This window comes from Rhinolophus hipposideros, assembly GCF_964194185.1.
Source record: "Rhinolophus hipposideros genome assembly, chromosome: 4".
In the NCBI taxonomy this organism is placed as follows: Eukaryota; Metazoa; Chordata; class Mammalia; order Chiroptera; family Rhinolophidae; genus Rhinolophus; species Rhinolophus hipposideros.
The window spans coordinates 83,020,586-83,044,915 of NC_138050.1; the positions used below are offsets into that span (position 1 = coordinate 83,020,586).

Consider the following 24,330-nt stretch of genomic DNA (forward strand, 5'->3'; position numbering starts at 1 on the left):
TCCTATGTCACTAAATTAAGCCCTTGATTTTTCACATTAAGGAGGGAAAGAAAAAAAGCTAAGCATGTTAGTTGAAGCAGTTTTTTCCCCAATCACGATCGCATATGCGAGGAGCTATTCAGCAAGTCTTTGGTTCTGAAAGGTATGCTGTGGACTGCTGCATTAAGGGAGGATTTGCTGTTTTCATCCAACACCTCTGTGTTGTGTGGTCCTGCTGTGAAAGAGAAGAAAACACCTTAATTTCAGGTTAAATAGGACCACTCAAGGGTGCAACTATAATGAGACCCGTTTTTAAGACCTGAATGCAGGTTCTAAAGGGACAGTAAAACGGTTTTTTCAAATCAATATTTTGTATCACAAAAGAGTATTTCCTGTATCTTAATGCTCACTTCCTTTTAAATGGACAACTGCAGTCCCGTCTCAGAACAAAATGGAGGCGAGGGAAAATAAAGTGGCCTCCATATTGAATCTTAATATTCATTTGGAGGTTTAGGTTTCAGTAGCGCACTTGCTGTTTATTCTGTTTATTAATAAATTGACATAAAAATCAAAGATTCTCCTGATTAGTACCTAAACTTACAGGTTTCTTTAAATATGAACATACAGTCATATAATCATCCTATCTAGAAGGTTCGGTAAATGTCCTCATCAACTATGTATTTGTATAAATAGTATACAAAATACCTATGTGTTATTCAGCATCCAAAATCTAGAGCCTGTACCTTTGAGTGTTCTTAATTTGCTGTATAGCCTCTCAATTGTACCATTTCCCTCTTAATCAAAATTCTTTGTGTTTAGCTGTGAGACAATATTAGAGGCAAAAACCTCTGACTCTCCTCTGGCACTCCCGACTCTTCCTTAGTTTTAAGGAACTTATTTCAAGCACTAACTCCAAAGCAGGGCTAGCTCTCCCTCCCCAACCTCTCCTCTGACACTCAGAGCAGAAGAGTTAGGAAACTGAAGTGCTTCCATTTAAAAACCACCTTCTGCTGTTAAGTCACCTGAAGACTAGATGAGGCATGAACAAAACTTTAAGCAAAATGGAGAAAAAAATTGACCGAAAAGTCATATTTATAAACACTTATAGCCTACAACCATATCAAGTTATTTTTCCATACCTGTCTATTTAAAATGTGAGATTTATTCTCAACTTCCAGGGTTTGTGCATCACTGTCTCTGCAGTAACTTTCTGCCCCAACCGTATCCATAAAGTTGCTTCCACAGTTCTGTGTATTATAGCCACTATCCATCTGACAGGAACGAGGAGAAAAAAATACTAAGGATAACACTGCAAGCCAATTCACTTAATCCACAATTTATTTTGAGGAACTTTTTTGTTTCAATTTATTTAAAAATATAAAATTTATATATACAAATATATGACATATAAATTGTAAAATTTTAAAATAAGTGAATATATACTACCGTTTACAACTGAATACAATGTAACATTTAATATTAATATTCAATAAAATTTAAAAGAAATATATAAACAAAAGGTAGTTCTACATAGAACTGGTTCTTCAAAGTAGTCACTTTACAGTTCCTTCTAATATGTCTTGTAATTTCCCTCAGAATCAGTGAACAAGCCATGAACACGCTTTCCTGTTATTTTGTGATCACACTCAGATAAAAGCGAGGATTACGTTCAACTTTACCTTCCAACTCATTTGCAAAGCTTCTCTTTAAATGGCTTTGGTTACATCTCTAAACAAAATTTACCTAAAAGGCATGCCATCTTTAAGAGTATTCAAAATTATACACATTTTTAGAAAGGTGGGCTAAATCTAACACCCAGGGTTGAAATAAAAAGCTTCATCATAATACCAGATATAAATGGCTCTAGGTCTTAGTTCACCTTTCATTTAAATTGTAGCATATTATATACACTGTTACTTCCCAAGAGAGCAAGAGGAAAAAGGGATTCTAGCAAACTTCAGTGATAGTACATACAATAAATATTTACTGGGTACCTAAAAATGTGCCAGGCCCTCTATACGGCACTGTATATAATACCATTCTCATTTCCTCCTGACTTCACAGATGAGGCAGCCGGGGCTCAGAAAGGTTAACTTACAGCGTCAGCATGAGGTGAAGACCTGAGGCTCCAAAGGCCTCCCTGTCCACTACACACACAGCATTTACCTGCAGAGTAGGAGCACAAACACAAAACCCCACAAGGATTCACCCTGTACTTAAGCCTTGTTCTCCAAACTGGATTCGAGGGAACGGAAAGGTGTACTTCGCCCCCATCACAAGCAGCAGCCTAAAAAGTGCATTTTGTCACAAAAAAGTTTCCAGTTTTCAGGGATAGATGCATATTTGTTCACTATGGAGAAAGTCAAATTCCATTTGAACAAAACCCTTGTGACGTGTAAAAAGAAATATTACCATCCCAGGGTAAACAGCTTGTTTGGCTAATCATTCAACAGCTATTTGGTCAAAAATGTAATCATCGGATTGCTTTCAGGGAATCTGCCAATTACTCTTCCTTTTATTATTCACCAGTGCAGAACCACTGGCTTATAGAACTCAAAACTCAAAACGACTCTACCAAGGGAGGGGAATAGTACAGCAGGGAGTGAGTAAGGCACCCAGGAGCTCGTCGCCTTCTAGGAAGAGGAGCAATGGGCAGCTGGAAGAGGATGCCTGACCCCTCTGGCTCTCACCTAGACCCCTACGAATGTCGATGCCTGGTAAGTACCACGCAGACCACACAGATCATCATCTGTCGCCCCACAGGCAGAAAGCCATCGGCATCATTTTACAGCTGAGAAGGATGAGATGCTCAAAAAAACTAAAAGGTCACGCTCTGTTCACTCCCACGTGGATCTTGCCTTAGGATCCCTCAGCCCGTAACCAATTCAAACAGTTCTGACTGCAGGTTTCCATTCTTCCAGTTGGACTACGCTGATTTTAAAGCGGTGTTTCTAGGGCCAGTCATCATATACACGGCTACTAAGTTTATTTTTCTCCCACATAAATCAGATATGGTCTTTTAAAAACCTTCCAGGGTCCCGAATGACAACCGCTGTGGCTTCCAGTGTACTCCTTGAAAGCTGACCTCTGCACTTGGGCCCTTCCTTCCCTCCTCCTCCTCCTCCTCATTGCCTGTCCCTCTTGCTTACCTTTCACAGAGGACTTGGTCTCCCATCCCATAGTGAAAACGGTGTTCGGGCACCGTTGGTTACACCAACTCAAATCACAATGATCGTACTGTTATCCTATAATCCTATTATCATCCCCATTTATTTAAATAAGAGGGAACACATTCAAGTCACTTTCTGAAATTTGTAAAACTAACAGCTAGGAAAGAAACTGAAATCTGCCATTTGTGTTAACAACGCTATGTTCCTTGTGTTCTTTAAAGATGCAATAGCCACCCCCTCCCCCACCACGGGCCCCCAAGCTACAAATATTTGCATTCATGCCCACCCCTGCTCTCTGCCCCATCTGTGTATAAAAGTGGAAGGGTTGCTCTGCTAATCCTACCAGGGCTCTAAGGGTCTATCCCATCTTGCATGCTGCAGCTCCCTCAAAGAGAAGAATGGGATACAGAAAACAATACAGAACACAGGAGAATCCACAGGATGATGACAGCTGAGTACAATACATGGAGGGCAACCCACAAATGATAAAGCAAGTCAAAAGGTCCTCGGAAAATAGGGCTGTCTTGGGTTTGAAAGCTACCTCTGTGGTAGGCAAATACGAATGTATGAAAATACTTTTCAACTACAAAATGATCTACAAAAGGTGGGCATTATTATGATATGGTCCGAAGGGTAAAACTGAAACTTACTGGTAGATATCACAGACAGACCCGTATTTTAGCTCAATGCAAGGAAGAGGCTTATAATGGTAAGAGAAGTCCCCAGATGGACTGGAATGTCCCCTCAGGTACTCAAATACAGATGGAGTGGATGACAACTTAGTAGTGATACAGGTTTCCAATGGGTAGTTACATTGGATGATGGAAGTGTATTCAGTGAAAGTATTTTATTCTTCTATAGATGCTCTGAAAAAAGAGGTAGTGAGAAAAAGGGAGAGAGAAAAAGAAATTCACTATGCCTTTAAAGCTAAGTTTGACTGTATGTGAATTTTAACTCAGGAACCAAATTTAGAAGCTAAAATAGGTAAAAGTGATTCTAGTGTTCGTTTTGGGTTTTTTCCTTTTTTTTGAGCAATGATCCTACAAGTCAGGACACAACATTGGCATAAAAATATGAGCAAAAGATTACATCTAACTTTGGGTCACTTAGAGTCCCTTTATGAGTTTTAAATTTTAGCATGCCCAAACTGAGCACTAAAGCATTATAGAGTTGTTGTGAGAATGAAATGAATATATATATAAAGTGGTTAGAAGAGTGGTGACTGGAACACTGAAATACTGTGTAAATATTAGCTATTACTGAGTCAGTGTAAATTTGGATTAAAGAACATAGACTAAAGCCAGACTGCCAGGATTCAAATCTTGGCTCCACCACTCACTAGCCATATAGGCAATTTACTTAACCTCTCTGACCCTCAGTTTCCTCATCTGTAAAATGCAGATAATAGCACACCTATTTCACAGGATTGTTGTCAAGATTAAACAAATTAACACATGCAAAGTATTCAGAATAATGCCTGACATATAGTAAGAGCTACATAAGTGTAAGATATTGTTACTATAAAACAGCAGGTAAAAATTGCCTTTCTCAATATTTTAAAGTTCTTCCAAAATTTTCAGCTCAAAGAGTATGGCAATTAATGGGACAAATGTCTTTCTGAAAGTAAGTGCTGGCTATGAAGTACGTCTGTCAAATGAATCATGCCAGATATTGCAAAATTGGACATGTCTGATTATATGGAAAATGTTGGTTATAAAATCACATTTTTAAAAGTACAAAAAAAAAATTACATAAAGGTGCTCTAAACTCAGTTTTTTTCTCCCTAAGTCATAGAAAGGAAAAAACAAAGTTAGTGTATTTTTAGAATACAAATACCATACCAGAAATTGAATTCCTTTGGTACTAGCTCCACATGAAAGAAAGATGAATCCTAAGAAGTTGTCTGACTCTAGCAGTCAGTAAAACATAGAGCAGCTTGATTTCTATTCTGCTCTCCTTTTTCCCACTCCAAATAAGTATCAGTTAATGTGAATATTAAATATGCATTACCAGTCCAACTTACAAGAAACTAACCTTCTTGATGTCAACTAGTACCGCATTAGGTTGGTGCAAAAGTAATTGTGGTTTAAAAGGTTAAAAATAAGTGCAAAAACCGCGATTACTTTTGCATCCACCTAATATTTACAAAACATTCTACTACGCTGTACCATGCTCCAGGCCTGCCATGTAATGCATTTTCTCTTCCCATAATCTTAGAAAAGGAAGGATAATAAAGAACACCCAGGGAGCCAGGGGAGGACTACAGAATATGACAGTACTGTACCTGAACGTTACTGCTCTCACCAGGAAGGACGCTGCTTTCTGCAAGCGGCGACATGCACATATGCGAGCTCTCAATGCTGAGGGCGATCCCACTCACAGAATCAGTCATGGGCAAACTCCCAGGATCCAGTGGCTCCTTAATCCATGTGTTCTCATCTGCTATCTCTACAGGGTCCACCATGTCCACAGTGTCATTCTCCTCAGTTTCAGCGTCCTGCAGCAGCGCTAAGCCTTTTGCAGTAGCACGAGGCTGATTCTGAGTCACAGACATGGCGGTCACTAGGACATGTGCACCACGTGGAGAAGCGTCACCTCTCAGCTGCCTCGGGTGGACTCCAGCAGCATCCATGGCAGGTGATGAGGCAGCCGTGGAAGGAGTATTCATGTTATCTTCTTCATTTTCAGTGGGAGCCCCCAGAGTAAACGGTATCCGAATCAGCGAGGTCCGATACTGAGCACCACCCCTGTACATCTCAAGTCTCATAGGAGACCAATTTTTAATTGGTGAGCAGCCATCTATATAAGGACTTCTGATACACTGATTAGTAATTCCATTGGAATTTATTCCAGACGAAGCATCAGGAGAGTGCACAGTAAACCTCCTTTGTTCTGAAAGATTGGGCGGGAAAAATTACATCATAAGAACACAAAAATGGAAAAGCCATTACTAAACGGTAATCATGTTTCATGCCAGGAAAAGAATGGATTTCTAATAGTTGTGCTGTTTACTGAAGTAAAATTTGGGGGTTAAAAGCAACAGCACAAATGAATGTCTCAAGTAAAATGAGGCTCTTCAAAAATAATTCCTCTGGCACTTTCCCTTTTTAAATTAGAGTTATTTCCTCACAAACATATTTCCCTGAGAGTTATTTCCTCACAAACATATTGCTACTATAACAATATTCATGTACAAAGAAGATACCAGGCAAATCAGCTGACAGCTACAAATTAATAGCTGTAACTGATCAATGAAATATAGTAGCCACCCTTATCCATAGTTTCACTTTCCGTGTTTTCAGTTACCTGCGGTTAATTCTAGTCCAAAAATACTAAATGGGAAATTCCAGAAATAAACACTAAGCTTTAAATTTCTCACTGTTCTGAGCAGCCTGATAAAATCTCATGCTGGCCCGCTCCGTCACACCTGGGACAAAGATCATCCATCCCGTTGCCCAGCATATCCACACTGTATATGCTGCCTACCCCTCACTTAGCAGTTGTCTCAGCTATCAGATCAGTTATGAGAGACAGAGAGGGAGAGACTCCACATTTACATAACTTTTATTAATGTATATTGTTATAATTGTTCTATTTTATTATGTAATTGTTGTTAATCTCTTACTGGGCCTAATTTATAAATTGTACTTTATCACACGTATGTCTGCATAGGAAAAAAAACCTGGTGTATATAGAGCTCAGTACTATGCACAGTTTCAGGCATCCACTGGGGGTCTTGGAATGTATCCCCGCAGAAAAGGGGAACTAGTGTATACAAAACTCCGTGTGTTTATGCAAAATACTATAAGCAACATTAAAATGCAAACAAAAAACTGTGAAATAATATTTGCAATAATAAAGAGCTTAACAATGATAATCAAAGAGATAAAAATACTTATAATAGTTTTTATAATTTCATTGGCTTAATAAAAATGAAAGTTTTAAAAAGATGGGTAAAAGCAGAAACAATCCCCCCAATGGCAAATAACACATGAAGTGTAGTCATACAAATAATAAAAAAATATGGAAGTTCAAGCAGTAAGTGACCATTTCTTTAACAGAAATACTTAAGTCTGAACTAATAACCTCCCACCCCAACATAAATGACCAATAAAAATTCAGAAAGAATTCAACATCATAATAATCAAAGACACAAAAATTGAAACAGTAAGAGACCATTTTGTAATGTACCAAATTAACAAACTTCAAAAAAGAATGAGGAAATCAATGTTTCTGCATGTTGAGAAACTAACTTTCTCATATACTATTGATGAAAATTTCAATTGGTGCAACCTTTTACGAAGATAATTTGACAGACTTCATCAAGCCTTAAAAACATTCATCCCTTTTGACCAAATAATTCCACTTCTGAGAATTTAACCAAAGATATAAACACCGGGGGGCCAAAGAAATGTATATAAGTGGACACTTTGGTCAACCTTACTCAAGTAGTTTGCCGTAATCAGAAGAGTCTGGAGACTGATGGTAACCACTTTGAGCATCTCTTGTAATTGCAGAAGTCAAATCTGACTTATATACATCTTTTGTTATTAGTATATATTGAGTATTACAATTTTAATAGTTTTTTCCTTTCTTAAAATGTGTATACATTTTTTTGGCACTCTGTATGTATAACAAAATGTATATACAAGGATAATTAGTTACGTGATTTTAAAAAGGTAGAAACAATTTAAATATTTATCAGTGGTTGAAAACAAATGATTTATCAGTGGTTGAAAACATCCATGAAATGGAATAATATATAGTGACTCAAAATTATGGATTCAGACAATAATAAATGACTTGAATGACCTATGAAAATACTCATAATACAAGTGCTTTGTGAAAAAAAGCAGGATCCAGAACTGTGTGTATCTGTGTGTATAGAACTATGGAAAAACTGAAAAATAGTTTCAGTCTTCCAATTTTATTTACTATGAATAGGTTTTTTATTGTGAATAATTTTCAAAAAGCGCTGTTTTTCAGAGAAACTGACACACTACAAAGAGAAATACGTAAACTTCCACATGCTCTATTTGCTTTAAAAACCTTACTCAAACATATCTTTTAAAAATATATACATATTTTTTTTCCCCTTCTTCCGCCTCCCTCCCCTCACTCCAGTTCAAGCCGTTATTTCTCAGACTAGTTGTGTAGAACAGAGCCAGAGCCAGCTCCGGTCACACTGGCCACCACCCAGCTCATTGGCCCATGTGAATCGAACTGGCAACCTCGGACGTTAGGAGCACGATGCTCCAACCACCTGAGCCACCGGGCCGGGCCCCCTTTTCAAAATGTGATACCCAATTACCAAAGTATGAACCTATAGGTAAGAAGCAAAATCAAAGCATGCCAAAACCAACTTACCTCTAAAATTGACATCTTTCTTTTACTCCCTTTATAAGAACATCTGACATCAAATTACCTGTATTTAACACTAGAGTAGAACTTTGCCAAAAATCTGTTTTTGAAGGTAAATTGTTCCTTTTGTAAAAACAAACAAACAAACAAAAAACCAAAGTTTCTAAATTAAAAATAACCTCGAAGTGGTCATTTAGAGTTCTACAGTTAGAATAAGCTAAAAAGAGGCTCTTTAATATCAAATATTGATGATATAAAAATTTAAATTAGGTATTTTATGAGACATACCTGAGAGTGGTGTCTTTCCTATTTGAAATGCAACTGGTGAGAAAGTGGGTGAAGAAATAGGTGGACTGGTTATACTTCCCAAACTGTATTTTTTTGCACTACCCTGAATAGGGCTGGAAGAAAACTGCCCCTATGATAAAAATAAAAAAATAAAACTATATGTTTCCTTTCTCATTATACCGTATCCTATTTATCTTCATATTCGAAACACATTTATAAAATAGATCGCATAAACTCTGGTCATTCCCCCAAAGGAAAGATGCCAAAAGTCAAGGCATCTTATAACATGGACAACTAAAATTATTATAAAAGTTTTGAAACAGAATATGTTAGTCAAAATAAAATATAAATGCACTAGGTTTAAACAAACATTATATTTCATACTAAGCAGCTGTTTATGAAAAGCTTTTAAATAATTACTCCATTAATGTCAATCCAGTTGTGTTATACTGAAAATCTTACATAATTTAGTAAATACTTATATTGAAATTCCTTGAGATACGATAAATTTGGTTATCCCATATATCTCTCAATTCAAAATTGGAAAGTCTGACCCAAAACATTCCTGACTAATGACAAAATGTGAACTAATCTAATCCTCATAAAATATAAAACTGAAAAGACAACTGTTTCTCTTGAGTGCAATATGAGCATCAAGGTTCAAGTATATATACAGCAAACTAACCAACCACTTTTAATACACTTCTTACCGAACTTGGTGTCTGCACAGGACTCCTACACTGTACAGGAGATAAATCTATTGAACAGAAAACCTCAAGTGATGCTTGAGCACCACTGCGAGGACTTCTGGGAGAAGACGGAGGTAAGGACTCAGAGATACTTCCACTGGCATCTAAAAATAGCTTTCTTCTGAGGGATGATGAGCTGAGGTTGCCAGGAGACTGATCTGCAAATTCATCAGATCTAAAATAGTCACCTGTATTTAATGTTAACAGAATAAAAGGCAAAGTGAGTTATTTTGAAGAACAATTATACTTCAGTTACCTGATTTTTTAAAAACCATCATGCTCTCTATGTTGGGATTGTTTTGAAACAGAGGGCAAAGCTTAACAATGTATGTGATGTTTCAAATATGGAATTATTTCTTCTTTTTCAATGCTTCATTATTAGTATACCAATAAGATGTGTCTATAAGTAGTTTATGTCTAAAGTAAGGTTAATTGTGATAAAAAGACTAATTCAAGCCAGGTTGAAAAAAAAAAGTAGAAATTTCAGGATGGTTTCCCTTTTTCAGAAAAAGGCAATTCCACATATTTCCACTTACAAAAAGCCATCAAACCAAAACCTTTTGTTTAAGTTATTAAAGGTTTAAATAAATCCAATACTCACCTAATATATTTTCTAAATTAAAATCCACAGGAAGAGATAGCAATGTCTGACAAGCAGCTAGAAACAAGCAGATAAAAAAATACAAACATGGACAAATCAATGCAAGCACATTACATGTAGCATGAGCTTCCCAACCAACCACTGTCCCACGATGTTCCAGCCAAACAAACTGACCTATTTCATTTGTGCATCTATGACATAACATGCCACCTTCCTGTAAGTGGTTTCCCACATTTTCCAGCACTGATGTAAGCCTGTGAGTGGTTAAAATGAACCCCTGCTTGTTCTGCTGGCGCCCGAATCAAAAAAGAAGCCAGGCTGTATTTGGAGATAGATTTCCCAATATGAACAACTTTTCAAAAAAATGCTTTCCAAATCCAGAAATCAATTCCCATGCTTTGAATAAGAAAACAACACAATATTGCTATTTCTAAAACACGGCTGCATGTATCTATTCTAATGGTTTTTAAAAGCCAGCTCTCATATAATGCCTTCATAAAAAGTAAACAATTTCAATTCTAGAGTCAAGTGTTACCACATGAACTGAATTTAAACTTAAATGTGGCTTACTGTGGAGCATCTTTTCAGATTGCGTTCATACTCACCATTGTTTTTCTCAGAATGAATGGTCAGCTTTTTTCCAGCAGGAGATTCATTATTTATGTTAATACCTGTAAAAACATTTTAAGTGAAAAATCTTACATTTTATATTGTTCATGTACTTTAGGGTTACTTTTTCCAGGGTAAGGAAGTGAAGAAAGTGGAAGGTTTTATTTTACATTTAAAAAATAAATGTCAGCATACATAATTGTATAATTAGGCATATTTCTATTATTTATTTAATTTTTATTAATTTTGAGGGCGCACAAAGATAAAACTTGAAGGATTACTGCTGTAAAGCAAATTAGGAGGCACCATGTAATCGTTTTTAAGGAAAGCACAGTTGCTCTACATGCTGTCAACTTTAAAAGGTGGGGATGCATGTTAGCCATAGTCAATTCCCTTAAACAGATTCTGTCACTTAATGTTTTTTGCCAAATGGGTTTGGATAAAATTGTCTGAATTAAAATGCCAAATCACCTTGACAAAACCTAAAATTTGATAAATAAAACCACACTCAGTTTTTTTCACAACAGGAGTCAAAAATATGGCTGCAAATAATTCTTTAAAAAACTGAAAGTTAATGCTAAATATTAAGCTTTATAATTTGAATATCATCAGACAAAAAGACTAAAACAATAACGAAAATGACTAATGTAAGCAAAATAAAAGGAAAGAAAAAACAAGGAGACCCAAAAACCCACAAAGCTTAAAATAACAGAATAAAGACCAGTAATCTAATAAAGCTAAATAAGTAAATGTGCGAATGAGTAAGTGGGTGGGGTGGGTGAATGAGTTAAAGTTTCCTATTAAATATTATCAGAATGCATAAAAAAATAAAATGCTAGAATCAAATTCCTTCTCTACTGTAGGCCTGACCTACTATGAGGTAAATATAATCAAGGCACGCCCTCCCCCCACTACCCCCTCCTACCTTCTGACCGAAAACCCTGTCATGTCCTTGCTCTTTAGGCTGGAGTCCAAACACCTTAAATGTGAAATGCGAATAGTGGAACAAGGAATCTAAGTTTTTAATTTTAATTAATTTTAAAAAGCACATTTCGCTAGTGGCTACCAGATGTCAAGACCTGTGAAAGGGCTCAGATTTTACCCTACTTGCAAGCTGACAATTTAGCGTGTCAACATTCCATGGATGCTGGTTGAAGACAAGAGGTTTCTGGGTCAAAGACAAAGGACTTCACTATTCCCAGCACAGCAGGCAGGAGGTTCATGCTCATGTTTCCTTTGCCCCTAAGACCCAAGGAGGTGACATGAAACAGTCCAGGTGGATGTGGCACACAGTGGGTTTTCATCACACTTGAGGAACCCTGAGCTTGGGAAATAACATTCTTTTATAGTAGGCTGCAAGCAAACCTACTCCAGAGGAAAACACAAAACCTACCCTCTGCTCTGGAGGAACACTATGTCTGTCTTCCATGGATGTTCACAATACAAACATCCTTGAAAAGATAGTTTGGGAAAAAACCACTCCATACCACTCCTCGCTTGATGCGCAGAAATTCGAGACCATGGAGAATTGTCTCCCCACGCCATACTGGACAGGACAACCCTGGAGCCCACCCTACTAACCGTTGCATTCTGTCATCCTGAGCTGGATTCGCGCAATAAAGAGGCTGTCGTATTTCAGCATTTTCCTGATCCTCTATCATTGTAACCAAAACTGGGTACTTAGTAAATGATAATTATTTTATAAAAAGGATCACATTAAGAAGGTTAGTTCATTTGTCCAAAAATCAAAAATTAAAGAATTGGGGGGGGGGGAACTAGTGTCTATGAAAATGTCATCTTAGACATAGAATTTTAGAGCTGGAAGAGTCATTAACAGACAACCACGTAGTTCAACCCCGTTATTTTACAAATATAAAACTGAAGTCTAAAGAGATTAAATAATTTAAGTCACCCTTTCTGGTTTACAGTAGCAGGTCTACAATCCAGGCCCTCCATCCACTACTGCATGCTACCTTCAGGTTGTAAGGGCTGCGAATACAGAATCTGAACTTAGAATGCCCAGTTTTGAACCCACGTCCCACCACTTTTATCATTTCTGTAATCCTGAGCAAGCACTCTAACCTTTCTAAAACTGTATTTTCTCACCTATGAAATGGGGCCAATAATAGCACCTACCTCACATATGAGCTATTGTTAAGGAATTACTGAGAGTACTTCGCAGTCTTCTGGCCATGGTAAGTACTCAATCCATTTGACCTATTATTGTGTTTTTGATAAAGAATGGAACAAACATTCTCTTCTGCTGCGAGCATAATTAATGTATGCTACATAGAAGAGTGGGTAATGTCACTGAAATGAGGGCTTCATATATACAAGTAATATTTGAACACTACTAATAACTCACAGGACAGTGAGAACAAAGATAAGATAACCAACTTCCTGGAGGTAGAAAAATACTTGAAAAGATTACTGGCTTGCCCTTAATTTCCTTATTAGTTTTGCAGATAATCAGTTGTATTACACTGTCCTAGGTCAAGTGTATGTCTTTCCTCTACCTTTATAAGAACTCAGCAAATTAGCAAAAAGTAAAGCAATTAAAAGATAAAAAACGAGCAAGAGAAATAAGAAATTAAAAAGAAACAAATGGAAAGTAATTTAAGGATTTCATTTAAAAAGTTAACCTTCAAAATCATTGCAAAAATCACTAACAACTCTATATTGAATCCTATTTCTGCATCTATGTATCCTTCGTAACCATCATGATAAATGATATTCACAATGGCCACGAAGAAAAAGTTAAATACAGAATAGGATGCAAAAAACCGATTCAGTACATTTTAGTCAAATTTTGAATCCTAATTCTTATATAGTTAATTCCTCTGGTATCTAGAAATTTAATTTATAGTAAGTTCCTTACCAAAGCACTTTTATTAACTGACACTTCACTACATGTTGCTTCACATTCACTGATTTTTTTTTAAGGGGTTCTTAGGTTTTTTAATTTATTGGGGTGACAATTGTTAGTGAAATTACATAGATGTCAGGTGTACAATTCTGTATTACATCATTTATAAATCCCATTGTGTGTTCACCACCCAGTCATTCTCCTTCCATCACCATATATTTGATCCCCCTTACCCTCATCTCCCTCCCCCTACCCCCCTTACCCTCTGGCAACCACTAAACTATTATCTGTGTCTATGAGTTTTCGTTTCTCATTTGTTTGTCTTGTTCTTTTGTTGTTTTTGGTTTATATACCACAAGTCAGTGAAATCATATGGTTCTCTGCTTTTTCCGTCTGACTTATTTCGCTTAGCATTATACTCTCAAGATCTATCCATGTTGTCACAAATGTTCCTATATCATCTTTCCTTACCACCAAATAGTATTCCATTGTGTATATATACCACAACTTCTTTATCCATTCATCTATCGAAGGACATTTGGGTTGTTTCCATGTCTTGGCCACCGTAAACAAAGCTGCAATGAACATTGAAGAACACGTGTCTTTATGTATAAATGTTTTCAAATTTTTTGGGTAGATACCCAGGAGAGCGACTGCTGGGTCATAGGGCAATTCTATTCGTAATTTTTTGAGAAACCTCCACCTTCCATAACGGCTGCACCAGTCTGCATTCCCACCAACAGTGTATGAGGGTTCCTTTTTCTCCACAGCCTCTCCAACACTTGCTACTATTTGTCTTGTTGATGATAGCCATTCTGACTGGGGTGAGGTGATATCTCATTGTGGTTTTTATTTGCATTTCTCTGATGATTAGTGATGTTCAGCGTTTTTTTATATGTCTATCTGCCATTTGTATGTCCTCTTCGGAGAAATGTCTCTTCAGGTCCTCTGCCCATTTTTCAATTGGGTTGTTTGTTTTTTTGTTGTTGAGCTTCATGAGTTCCTTGTATATTTTGGATATTAGCCCCTTATCGGAGGCACTGTCTGCAAAAATCTTCTCCCATTCAGTTGGTTGCCTCTTTATTTTGTTGATGGTTTCTTTTGCTGAGCAGAAGCTTTGAAGTTTCATATAGTCCCATTTGTTTATTTTAGCTTTTACTTCCATTGCCTTTGGAGTCAAATTCATAAAATGCTCTTTGAACCCAAGGTCTATGAGTTTAGTACCTATGTTTTCTTCTATGCAGTTTATTGTGTCAGGTCTTATGCTTAAGTCTTTGATCCATTTTGAATTAATTTTGGCACATGGTGACAGATAGCGGTCCAGTTTCATTCTTCTGCACGTGGCTATCCCATTCTCCCAGCACCATTTATTGCTGTCTTTCCTCCATTGTATGTTTTTAGCTTCTTGTCAAAAATTATCTGTCCATATTATGTGCTTTTATTTCTGGGTTCTCAATTCTATTCCATTGGTCTATGTGTCCGTTTTTCTGCCAATACCATGCTGTTTTGATTATTGTAGCCCTGTAGTACAAGTTGAAGTCAGGGAGTGCGATACCTCCAGTATTGTTCTTTTTTCTTAAGATTGCTTTGGCTATTCAGGGTCTTTTGTGGTTCCAAACAAATCTGATGATTTTTTGTTCTATTTCTTTAAAAAATGCCACTGGGATTTTGATGAGGATTGCATTAAATCTGTATATTGCTTTGGGTAATATGGCCATTTTAACTATGTTATTCTTCCAATCCATGAGCACGGAATGTCTTTCCATCTCTTTGTGTCTTCTTCAATTTCTTTCAAAAATGTCTTATAGTTTTCAGCATATAAATCCTTCACATCCTTGGTTAAGTTTATTCCTAGGTATTTTATTCTTTTTGATGTAATTGCAAAGGGAATTGCTTTTTGTATTTCTTTTTCTGAGATTTCATTGTTAGCACATAGGAATGCAATGGACTGTTGTATGTTGATTTTGTAGCCAGAAACTTTACTGTATTTATTGATTGTTTCTAACAGCCTTTTGGTGGAGTCTTTAGGGTTTTCTATATATAGCATCATGCCATCTGCAAAGAGTGACAATTTAACTTCTTCATTCCCAATTTGGATGCCTTGTATTTCTTTCTCTTGCCTGATGGCTCTAGCAAGGACTTCCAACACTATGTTGAAAAGTAGAGGTGATAGGGGACAGCCCTGTCATGTTCCTGAACATAGAGCAAAGGGCTTCAGCTTTTCACCATTAATTATGAGATTAGCTGAGGGCTTGTCATATATGGCCTTTATTATGTTAAGGTATTTTCCTTCTATACCTATTTTGTCAAGTGTTTTAATTATAAATGGATGTTGTATCTTGTCAAATGCTTTTTCTGCATCAATTGATATAATCATATGATTTTTGTCCTTTATTTTGTTCATGTGATATATCACATTGATGGATTTGCAGATGTTGAACCATCCTTGTGCCCCGGGGATGAACCCCACTTGGTGGTGATGAATAATCTTTTTAATACATTGTTGTATTTGATTTGCTAGAATTTTATTTAGGATTTTTGCATCAGTATTCATCAGAGATATAGGTGTGTCGTTTTCTTTTTTTGTGTTGTCCTTACCAGGTTTTGGTATCAGGGTAATGTTGGCCTCATAAAATGAGTTAGGGAGTACTGTCTCTTCTTCAATGCTTTGGAAGAGTTTGAGCAGGATTGGTATTAGATCCTCTTTGAAGGTTCGGTAGAATTCACCAGTGAAGCCATCTGGTCCCGGACTTCGGCTTTTGGGAAGGTTTTGGATGACTGATTCAATTCACTGATTTTTTTTAAACTTTACAATCTTTGATCAGGTGATTTTCAGTATACTCACATTTATTGGAATGATATTCTGAAAGCTGTTTCCCTTCATGATCAGTCCAAGGAGAGGGTACGATGACATCCTTAGTGAAAAACTAGGAGAACAGAATTAAAGTCACACAATTAGGCATAAATTCCCCTCAAAATATGAAAGAGTACTCATGTTATTTTTAAATAACCACCAAACATATTATACACTAACTTTATAGTTATATTTAATCATTCATTATAATGATCAATCATAAAGAAAATGTTTTTAATTTCTCCCTAACTCCTTTTTGGGGAGGCGGGGGAATGACAAAAGGGATCATGAAGAAGGAATAAATGGAGACACTAAGCCAGGATGAATGGTGTGCTGGAACTGGCTTGTACTGGGTCTCAAGATCTAACTATGAAATTTTCAAATATTTTGTGCAAAGCCAATATTAAAAATAAAATTATATAAACTTACAATTAAATTACATTAAAAATAAAGGTATGGATACTCAAAATTATCACTTGCGAATTCTGTTCCTGGGGTTAATAATCTCTTTTGTATCTGTGTGGGGGAATGCCTACATATAATGGTGTACCATCACACTTCTTTTCCTATTCAGTGATACCACACTCGTAACTTGAGATTGGCCATAGTTGGAATATTTACATCATGGATAGCAACGATCACTAAAACTCATTTTAGTGTTGAGTATACTGCTGGCCAGTATACTCAAATGGAGATAGAGCATTTGGTTACATGTCTATCCTCTTTCCTTCTAGATATGAAATTAAGCCTAAAATGGTATTCTTCCTTTCCCTCTCTATGGTTTGGGGGCAATTCATAACATTTCCTTTGTATTTTGCTATACCTATAACAAAGAACTACTTTGCTTGACTAAACTACCTATGAATGCATGAAGAAAAGATGTAAAAGGGAGGAGGCGGGAGCAGAGATTACGATATAGGCCAAATCCCAGAAAAAGAGAAATATAAAGGACCCATAAACTTACGAAGCCACGCATGAGTTCACTCAAAATGAAAGATATACAAATCCAAATCACAAGATAAAAATTTTAAGGTAATAAGAGTGGCACAAATTAAGTTTGTTAATAACCAGTACCGCAGATATGACAGAAAACAGTAAGTATCATAAGGTAGCGAGGGGTAAAAATTGGTACAAACTCTTTTTTGTGGGGGTGGGGTGGGCAAGATGGCAAAATTTACCAAAACTGAAAACACAAAGCCTCTGACTTAGCAAGTCTATTTCAATTAGACAAAGATATACTTTCAAGTGTGCTCACTGTAGCATTATTTGTGATAGAAAGACATCAAACACAACCTAAACATCTATCAGTAGGGGCTGGGTTAGGTTATGATACATTCAGTATGTGCTGATGATCAAAAAATATCTAAGAAAAATTGTGAAGCAAAAAAAGCAAGATGAAAAACAGTATGAGAATGATGATCCTATTTAGGTAAAATACTTAAAAGGACACAAGGTGTTACCTACATAAAAGTAATCTAAAGTATAAATGTTGCAGTAGTTACTTTTAGGAAGTCGGATGGGGGAACAAGAGGCTCATCCCTTTATTTACTTTTTGTTCAGTTTGAACTTTTTTTCTTTTTACTATGTGCATGCATTTATTCTATTTTCAGATATGTACATATACCGGGGGTGCCCAAAAAGAATGTATACAAGTGGACACTTTGGTCAATGTTGCTCAAGCAGTAGTTCACTGTAATTAGAAGTGTCTGGATGCTGATGGTAACCACTCTTAGCACCTCCTGTAATTGCAGAAGTCAAACGTGACTTGTATTCATCTTTTGTTATTGGTATATATTGAGTATTACAATTGTAATAGTTTTTTCCTTTCTTAAAATGTGCATACTTTTTTTGGAACCTCTATATATATGAAAAAATTTAATTTGTTTCTGGTACATTGACTCTAATCTTCACTCTGACTTCATTCTCTTAAGTTTTCTTCTGAATGTCCATTTAATATTGAGGATTCTAAAGAGAAAGCATATTTTCCATAATGTTAGGAAATGGGATAGAGTCTGAGAATATTCAACTGGGGGGAATCAAGTAATTGGATCAGAATGAAAATTTGGAATTACTAGATAGACTAAGAAGTAGATAATGTTTGGTGTAAAGCATATTTTTACATAAAACTATTCAATACCGATGCTAGAAAAATAGGTGCAGAAGGGGGCAGAGGTATCACCTGATCTCTGAACATGGCACAGCTAAAGTCTTTTGGGGCGCAGAAGAGACAAGTATCACTAAGGAATACAGGTGAGTAGAGCGGGCTAGTGAGGGAAAAAGGAAAAATAAGAAATGTTACTATGACATAAAGACTTTCCGAGGAAATAACTAGATAGATGACCCTTACTTGCGCTCTAAGAGTTTAGCAAACAAAGAAGCAAAAGTAAAAAACTTAGTTCCTAATTTTCATTTTTTTAAAAACCCTATATTTTTGATATACTTTTTTCTATCAGCAAAACATGTTATTACATGAATTACATTGTCTTAAAAATCCAAAGTATTAACAACAACAAAAAGCCCATTACCAATGCCAACTTAGATTTCCAAGTTCTAAAAATCTTCAACTTCCTTTCTATAAACTCCAACTTGAAACAGAGTTTCTGCTAATAGATATTCTGAAGGCACAAAAAAGACAAAGTGTGGTAGGCCCTGAGAATGAAAAGATGAAGGAAGCGCAATATTGGCCAAAAAGGAATTCAGTCCAGGGGAGAAAAGCACTAAATAGATCCTTCCAATAGTATGTAAGTGCTATGAGAGGCGCTGAACTAGCTGCAAGACTTTGGTCTTCTGGGAACACACAGCGGGGCTCACACAGCTGGGGACAGGCGAGCGGGTGAGGAGACAGGGCAGTACAGGACCGGAAGGACGTCTTCCTAAAAGAGGGGACATGCATGCGGAATTGACGCTTAACTGGTTTAATGATCAGCAAGTTTTAAGTTACCTCTTCAATGGCTTTTTGTCTTTTGTCTTCCGCATCTTTATCCATTCTATACAAAGATAAAGAGGAAAAATAACCAGGCCATTACTACAGCTGATTGAACATTGAAAATAATCTTTCAAAGAACTAATTTCTTTCTGTTGAAAACTGGCAAATGTTAAGCTCATTTTAAAAGAAAAATTGGAATCTTATCATATAGTTCACTATAATATTTAGATATTCAGCATTGTGCTGTTAGGCTTAACTCCCTCTTTTTCATTTAGTGTGAACAGAGTACTATTTTCTTTTCAAAGAGTTATGATATAATTTAAAAATTACTGTTAACAACACAAAGAAAGTAATTTGGATAAGCTTTATCCTTTAATCACAACAAATTAAAAGTATTTCATTCCACAGAAATTTAAAAATTGTCCAAATTTATTTTCTTCAATTATAGCATGTTTATCATAGTTCTAATTTTAGAATCAACTTACTCCGAAAGAGAAGAAATTATCATCCTTAGACAGCTAAATAAATAAGCAAAATTATTAATTGTGAAATAAAATACCAACTATAAAATTTGTTCAAATGATTTTTTTTTTACTTGGATACAATATGCAATTACAGTAACACAAATTTGTCGGCTGTGAGATTTAGTATAAAATGTTGGGTCTCAAGTACAAGACGTATACTTGCCAAGGATTCAGCAGTTAGCCTTGTAAGACCACTTCTTTAATCTGTTCCAGGAAAGAATATATGCTTTCCATTAATAAATTGGTAAGACACTTTTTTCTGTCTTAAAATTTCTTCATATATACGTATGTGTATCTGTTTGTAGCTTAAGAAAGCTTATATGATAATGTGCACATTTCAGAAACTAAAATCAAGTGGATTTTCAAATAAGGGAATTGTGAGAAAGACTACAGTAGCAATCCCCATATCTCAGCTTGAACAACAGCCATTTTGGGGATAACTTAGTTCTCTTCATCACATCATGGACATAACCAGGTCAAAATGGCAATGCATGATATTAATAGCATATAGTATTACTAAGCTCTGATCTAGCATCACCTCATTCAAAACCCTTTTGCTGCTTCATCAGAGGGAATTTAAGAACCTAAGATATTCAAGTAATCGCTAGAAGCCATGAAAATCAGTTTGGCTAACTACTATAGGGCCAGATCGTAGAAGGCATATAGGGTACAGTATCTTGACCAGCATATCACACAACACTGGCATGATGCATACAGGTTACAGGTATGCCCTCAATAGATCCTTGGAGGGGAAAGGTGGTTCATGACTGTTCACCTCCTGTATGGACAGACTCATTTGCTTACACCAGTGTGCCTTTTGGTTATGTTTTATGTGTAGCATGGCATAAAAATGGTGGGAAGCACTGAAATAGGGAACTTGAATTAGATAGGAAGAGACATTGAAAGCCATTGCTTGCTGCTAATAATGAATCAATCTGTTTTAAAAGCATACTCACTATCCTTGGTAGAAGCCATAACCATTCATTGAATTACATTAGTAAATTAAGTTAAATTTAGGGTTTTTTCCCACTCTCTCCTCCTCGCCTATTACAAATCTATCTACTGATATACACCAAGATTCATAAACCTACCCAGACAATAGATCACTTATTAGTAATTACAGAAATGTTGTATCACAACTTTGGTTAATGGTATTGTTGACTCTAGAGGGCAGGAATGATATCCTGTACTTCTTCAGTGTTCCTCACAGTGCCTCAGTCTCAGGAAACACCTGCTGACTTGATGGGTAACAGTTGTCCATGGGGGAATATACTGAAGAGTAGAGGCAAAATAAAGCATACAGTTTGTGTGAAATAAAAATTAGTCTCATTTGTGACTCACTTGCTTTTAAATAATCTTTCACCTTCTCTTTCAAAGATATTATTTAGATTTACGTTACAATCTTTTTATGCTCATTCCTCTTTTTCTACAACACTTTGGATGGATGTTAATTAATTATGAATGAATGGCCATCAAGTTACCAAGCCAAGAGAAGACGAAATAGAAAACCCAGACAAATATTTGCAAGAGCATCTCAACAGGTATACATCTTTGTGTGACTGCATTCTAAAGTTAAAAGGAAAAGGATCACCCTTTATTTTCTACTCACAACACATGTATCTTAGTACCCAAAATGAAAAGCTGGTCATACCAGTATTCAACTTTTTCAAATATAAAGAAAATCAGACTATAAAACTGACATCAACAAAAAAGTCCCTCAAACTATTAATGAAAACTGTTAGCCGTAATTTGTAATTACAGGTCATTGCAATTTTTAATCAAAAGCCAGGTCTTCTCCACCAAAGAAGTGCATGTTCTCATTACACGAGGCATCATTAGGCAGCACAAGTTGGAGGCACACTAGTCCTGGGAAACCCACACAAACACATCAACAAAGAAGTTAAGGCTGCTCTGATTACTAGGCTGAATTCAAGACAACGTAATTCAGGTCCCCAAGCATCCTATGTCAAAGTTGGATGAAGTCTCTATAAAATGGATGCTAATGGATAACCTTCCATTCAATGTGTCTTAATTGGTAAGGGGATTTTTAGGTCTCCCTAAATGTATAATACATGGCAATGAAACAGCATTTTACTTTACCCTGCACCACCGAAAGAGAAAACAAAACAAAAATTCAATGGCAGGAGCCATAATCATGTACAAAGGCACAAATCTCAAAATGCCCTTCCCTCTTCCAAATGCTGAGGAGCCAGAGTCGTCCCATAAGTAGCAGGGGGAGGTGGTCATCTCTAAAAGAAAAGGAATCCCACCCAGATTTGGGACTGTTAGCAGAGGGATTTTTCTGTATGTATTTTTTTGACCTCACTCCTCATTTAGGTAAGACAAAACTGTATCACAATTTTTCCTCCCTGGTATTTTTATATATAAAAATATTCAACTTCGGAATTTCCTATTTCTCTTCATGTGAGAGTATGTCATTACAACTTCGGTGCAAAGAAAGGAAAACTTACCGAGAATGACTTAAGTATAAAGCTTGACGATGAATGTCTTCTGGGTCTATTTCTACAGGATTTATTACAGCTAGTTGATCAATAGACCATCTAAATTTCCCTGGAGTCTTAACAAAAGAAAGTGAGCTTATGAATAAAAGCAAACTAACCAATTTCAACTTAAAAAATAAAGAGAATGGTTATTAATACAAACATATCTTACAGCTCATATTTTTAATTTGACTTTACCACTAGATTAAACGGCAAATGGTAAGCAAATCACACTAAATCAATTGACTTGACTATTACTTTTAAAATATCCAGATCTTCCCTCTGGGTGATTTTTAAAATTGCAAGTAATAGGAAAATCACAGTAAGGGTATTAACAGTACAGAAATTCTACAATTAACACTCATTGGTGATGCAATATGCCCAAATAAAAGCAAAAACCTCTTATTAGTCACCAAAGGTCTTTCCTTTCAATAAGAATGAACTGAAATTAAAGTCCTAACTACAGAATTGCCTGCCAAAGCTCACAAAATAGTTGATTCTTAAAATAATTATGAATGGTAACCAGTGCTGCCTTTCTGTATTCAACTGTCCAACTAAACCAAACTCTTATCCAAATCCTAAATTATAATTCAGAATATATTTTTGACCAATTCAGGATTAAAAACCCAAGATGCCATACATTCTGGCTTTGAGGATTAAGTTGCAGTCATTCCATTATTAAGACTAACAGATAATTAAGATTTAATATGATTCATTTAAAAATGAGGTCAGGTTAATGACTCAATATAAACTGTGTAACTGTAAAACTTTCCTCTCATGCATACCTGCTTCAAGTCGATATGAAAGTACGAGGTGTGATCAGAAAATAAGGTGAATTTTTAAATTTAAAAAATTTAAAAAAGTAAAAGACACATTGTCATTAATCCCCCTCAAAATACTCCCTTCACCTCGAACACACTTATCCCATTGTTCTTGCCACTTTCTGAAGCCGTTCTGGAAGTCCTCTTTCCTGAGTGTCTTTACTTCATTCTCCATTATGACAGCGCTCGTGCCACACATTGCTTCTGGTACAGCAATTTCCATCAAATAAAAACATTATGATGTGTCCTCATCCACCTTATTCACCAGATCTGGCACCGTGCAACTTCTGGCTCTTCCCCAAAGTCAAAATGACCATGAAAGAAACGTTTTGGATCGATTCAGAACACTGAGGCAGCCACGACAGCACAACTAAAGACACTCACCAAAGAGGACTTCCAGAACTGCTTTCAGAATGACAAGTACAATGGGAAAAGTGTGTTCAAAGCAAAGGGGAGTATTTTGAGGGGGATTAATTGGCAATGTGTCTTACTGTAAATTTTTTTGTATTTAAACCTTCACCAGGGGCGGGGGCTGGTGATGACGGTAAAGGGGAGCAAATATATGGTGATGGAAGAAGAACAGACTCTGGGTGGTGAACACACAATGTGATTTATAGATGCTGTAATACAGAATTGTACACCTAAAATCTATGTAACTTTACTAACAATTGTCACCCCAATAAACTTTAATTAAAAAAAATAAACCTTCACCATATTTTGTAATCACATCTCATATAGCATAAACAGCCACCCCGTTGGCAGTTTTCTAGATAATTTATTAAAAGATCAGACTTCAAAAACTCTCCAGTGTAGCCAATAACAGTAAAAATAAGCTAAGTGATGAAGGTTATTTCCCTAATCTCTTAAAAAGCACTTTCCCTTGCATATCACCCTTGTTCTTAACTATAGTCATAGCACACATCATCTTCTTTTGTTGTGTCTATCCCATTAGAGTAGAGGTTGACTTCTTTTTGTACAATCTGCAAGCCATGAATGGTTGACAGAAACCTCAAAGAATATAAGCATTTCATGTGAAAATGACAAGAAATTCAAGTTTTAGTGCCCATAAATAAAACTCTCT

At 36.2% G+C, this 24,330-nt stretch overlaps 1 protein-coding gene across 1 annotated transcript in view; it reads right to left on the minus strand.

Annotated features, from left to right (window-relative positions):
- The window catches only part of BORA (BORA aurora kinase A activator), a 26,200-nt gene continuing 1,870 nt past the window's right edge, over nucleotides 1–24,330 (minus strand). Inside the window, 11 exon segments of the mRNA XM_081045900.1 lie at nucleotides 1–162; nucleotides 164–214; nucleotides 1,119–1,250; nucleotides 5,434–6,041; nucleotides 8,799–8,928; nucleotides 9,509–9,735; nucleotides 10,149–10,205; nucleotides 10,754–10,819; nucleotides 16,469–16,550; nucleotides 19,419–19,464; nucleotides 22,399–22,505. Coding sequence (XP_080902026.1) covers nucleotides 115–162; nucleotides 164–214; nucleotides 1,119–1,250; nucleotides 5,434–6,041; nucleotides 8,799–8,928; nucleotides 9,509–9,735; nucleotides 10,149–10,205; nucleotides 10,754–10,819; nucleotides 16,469–16,550; nucleotides 19,419–19,464; nucleotides 22,399–22,505 — 1,554 coding nt within the window. The 3' untranslated portion in view covers nucleotides 1–114.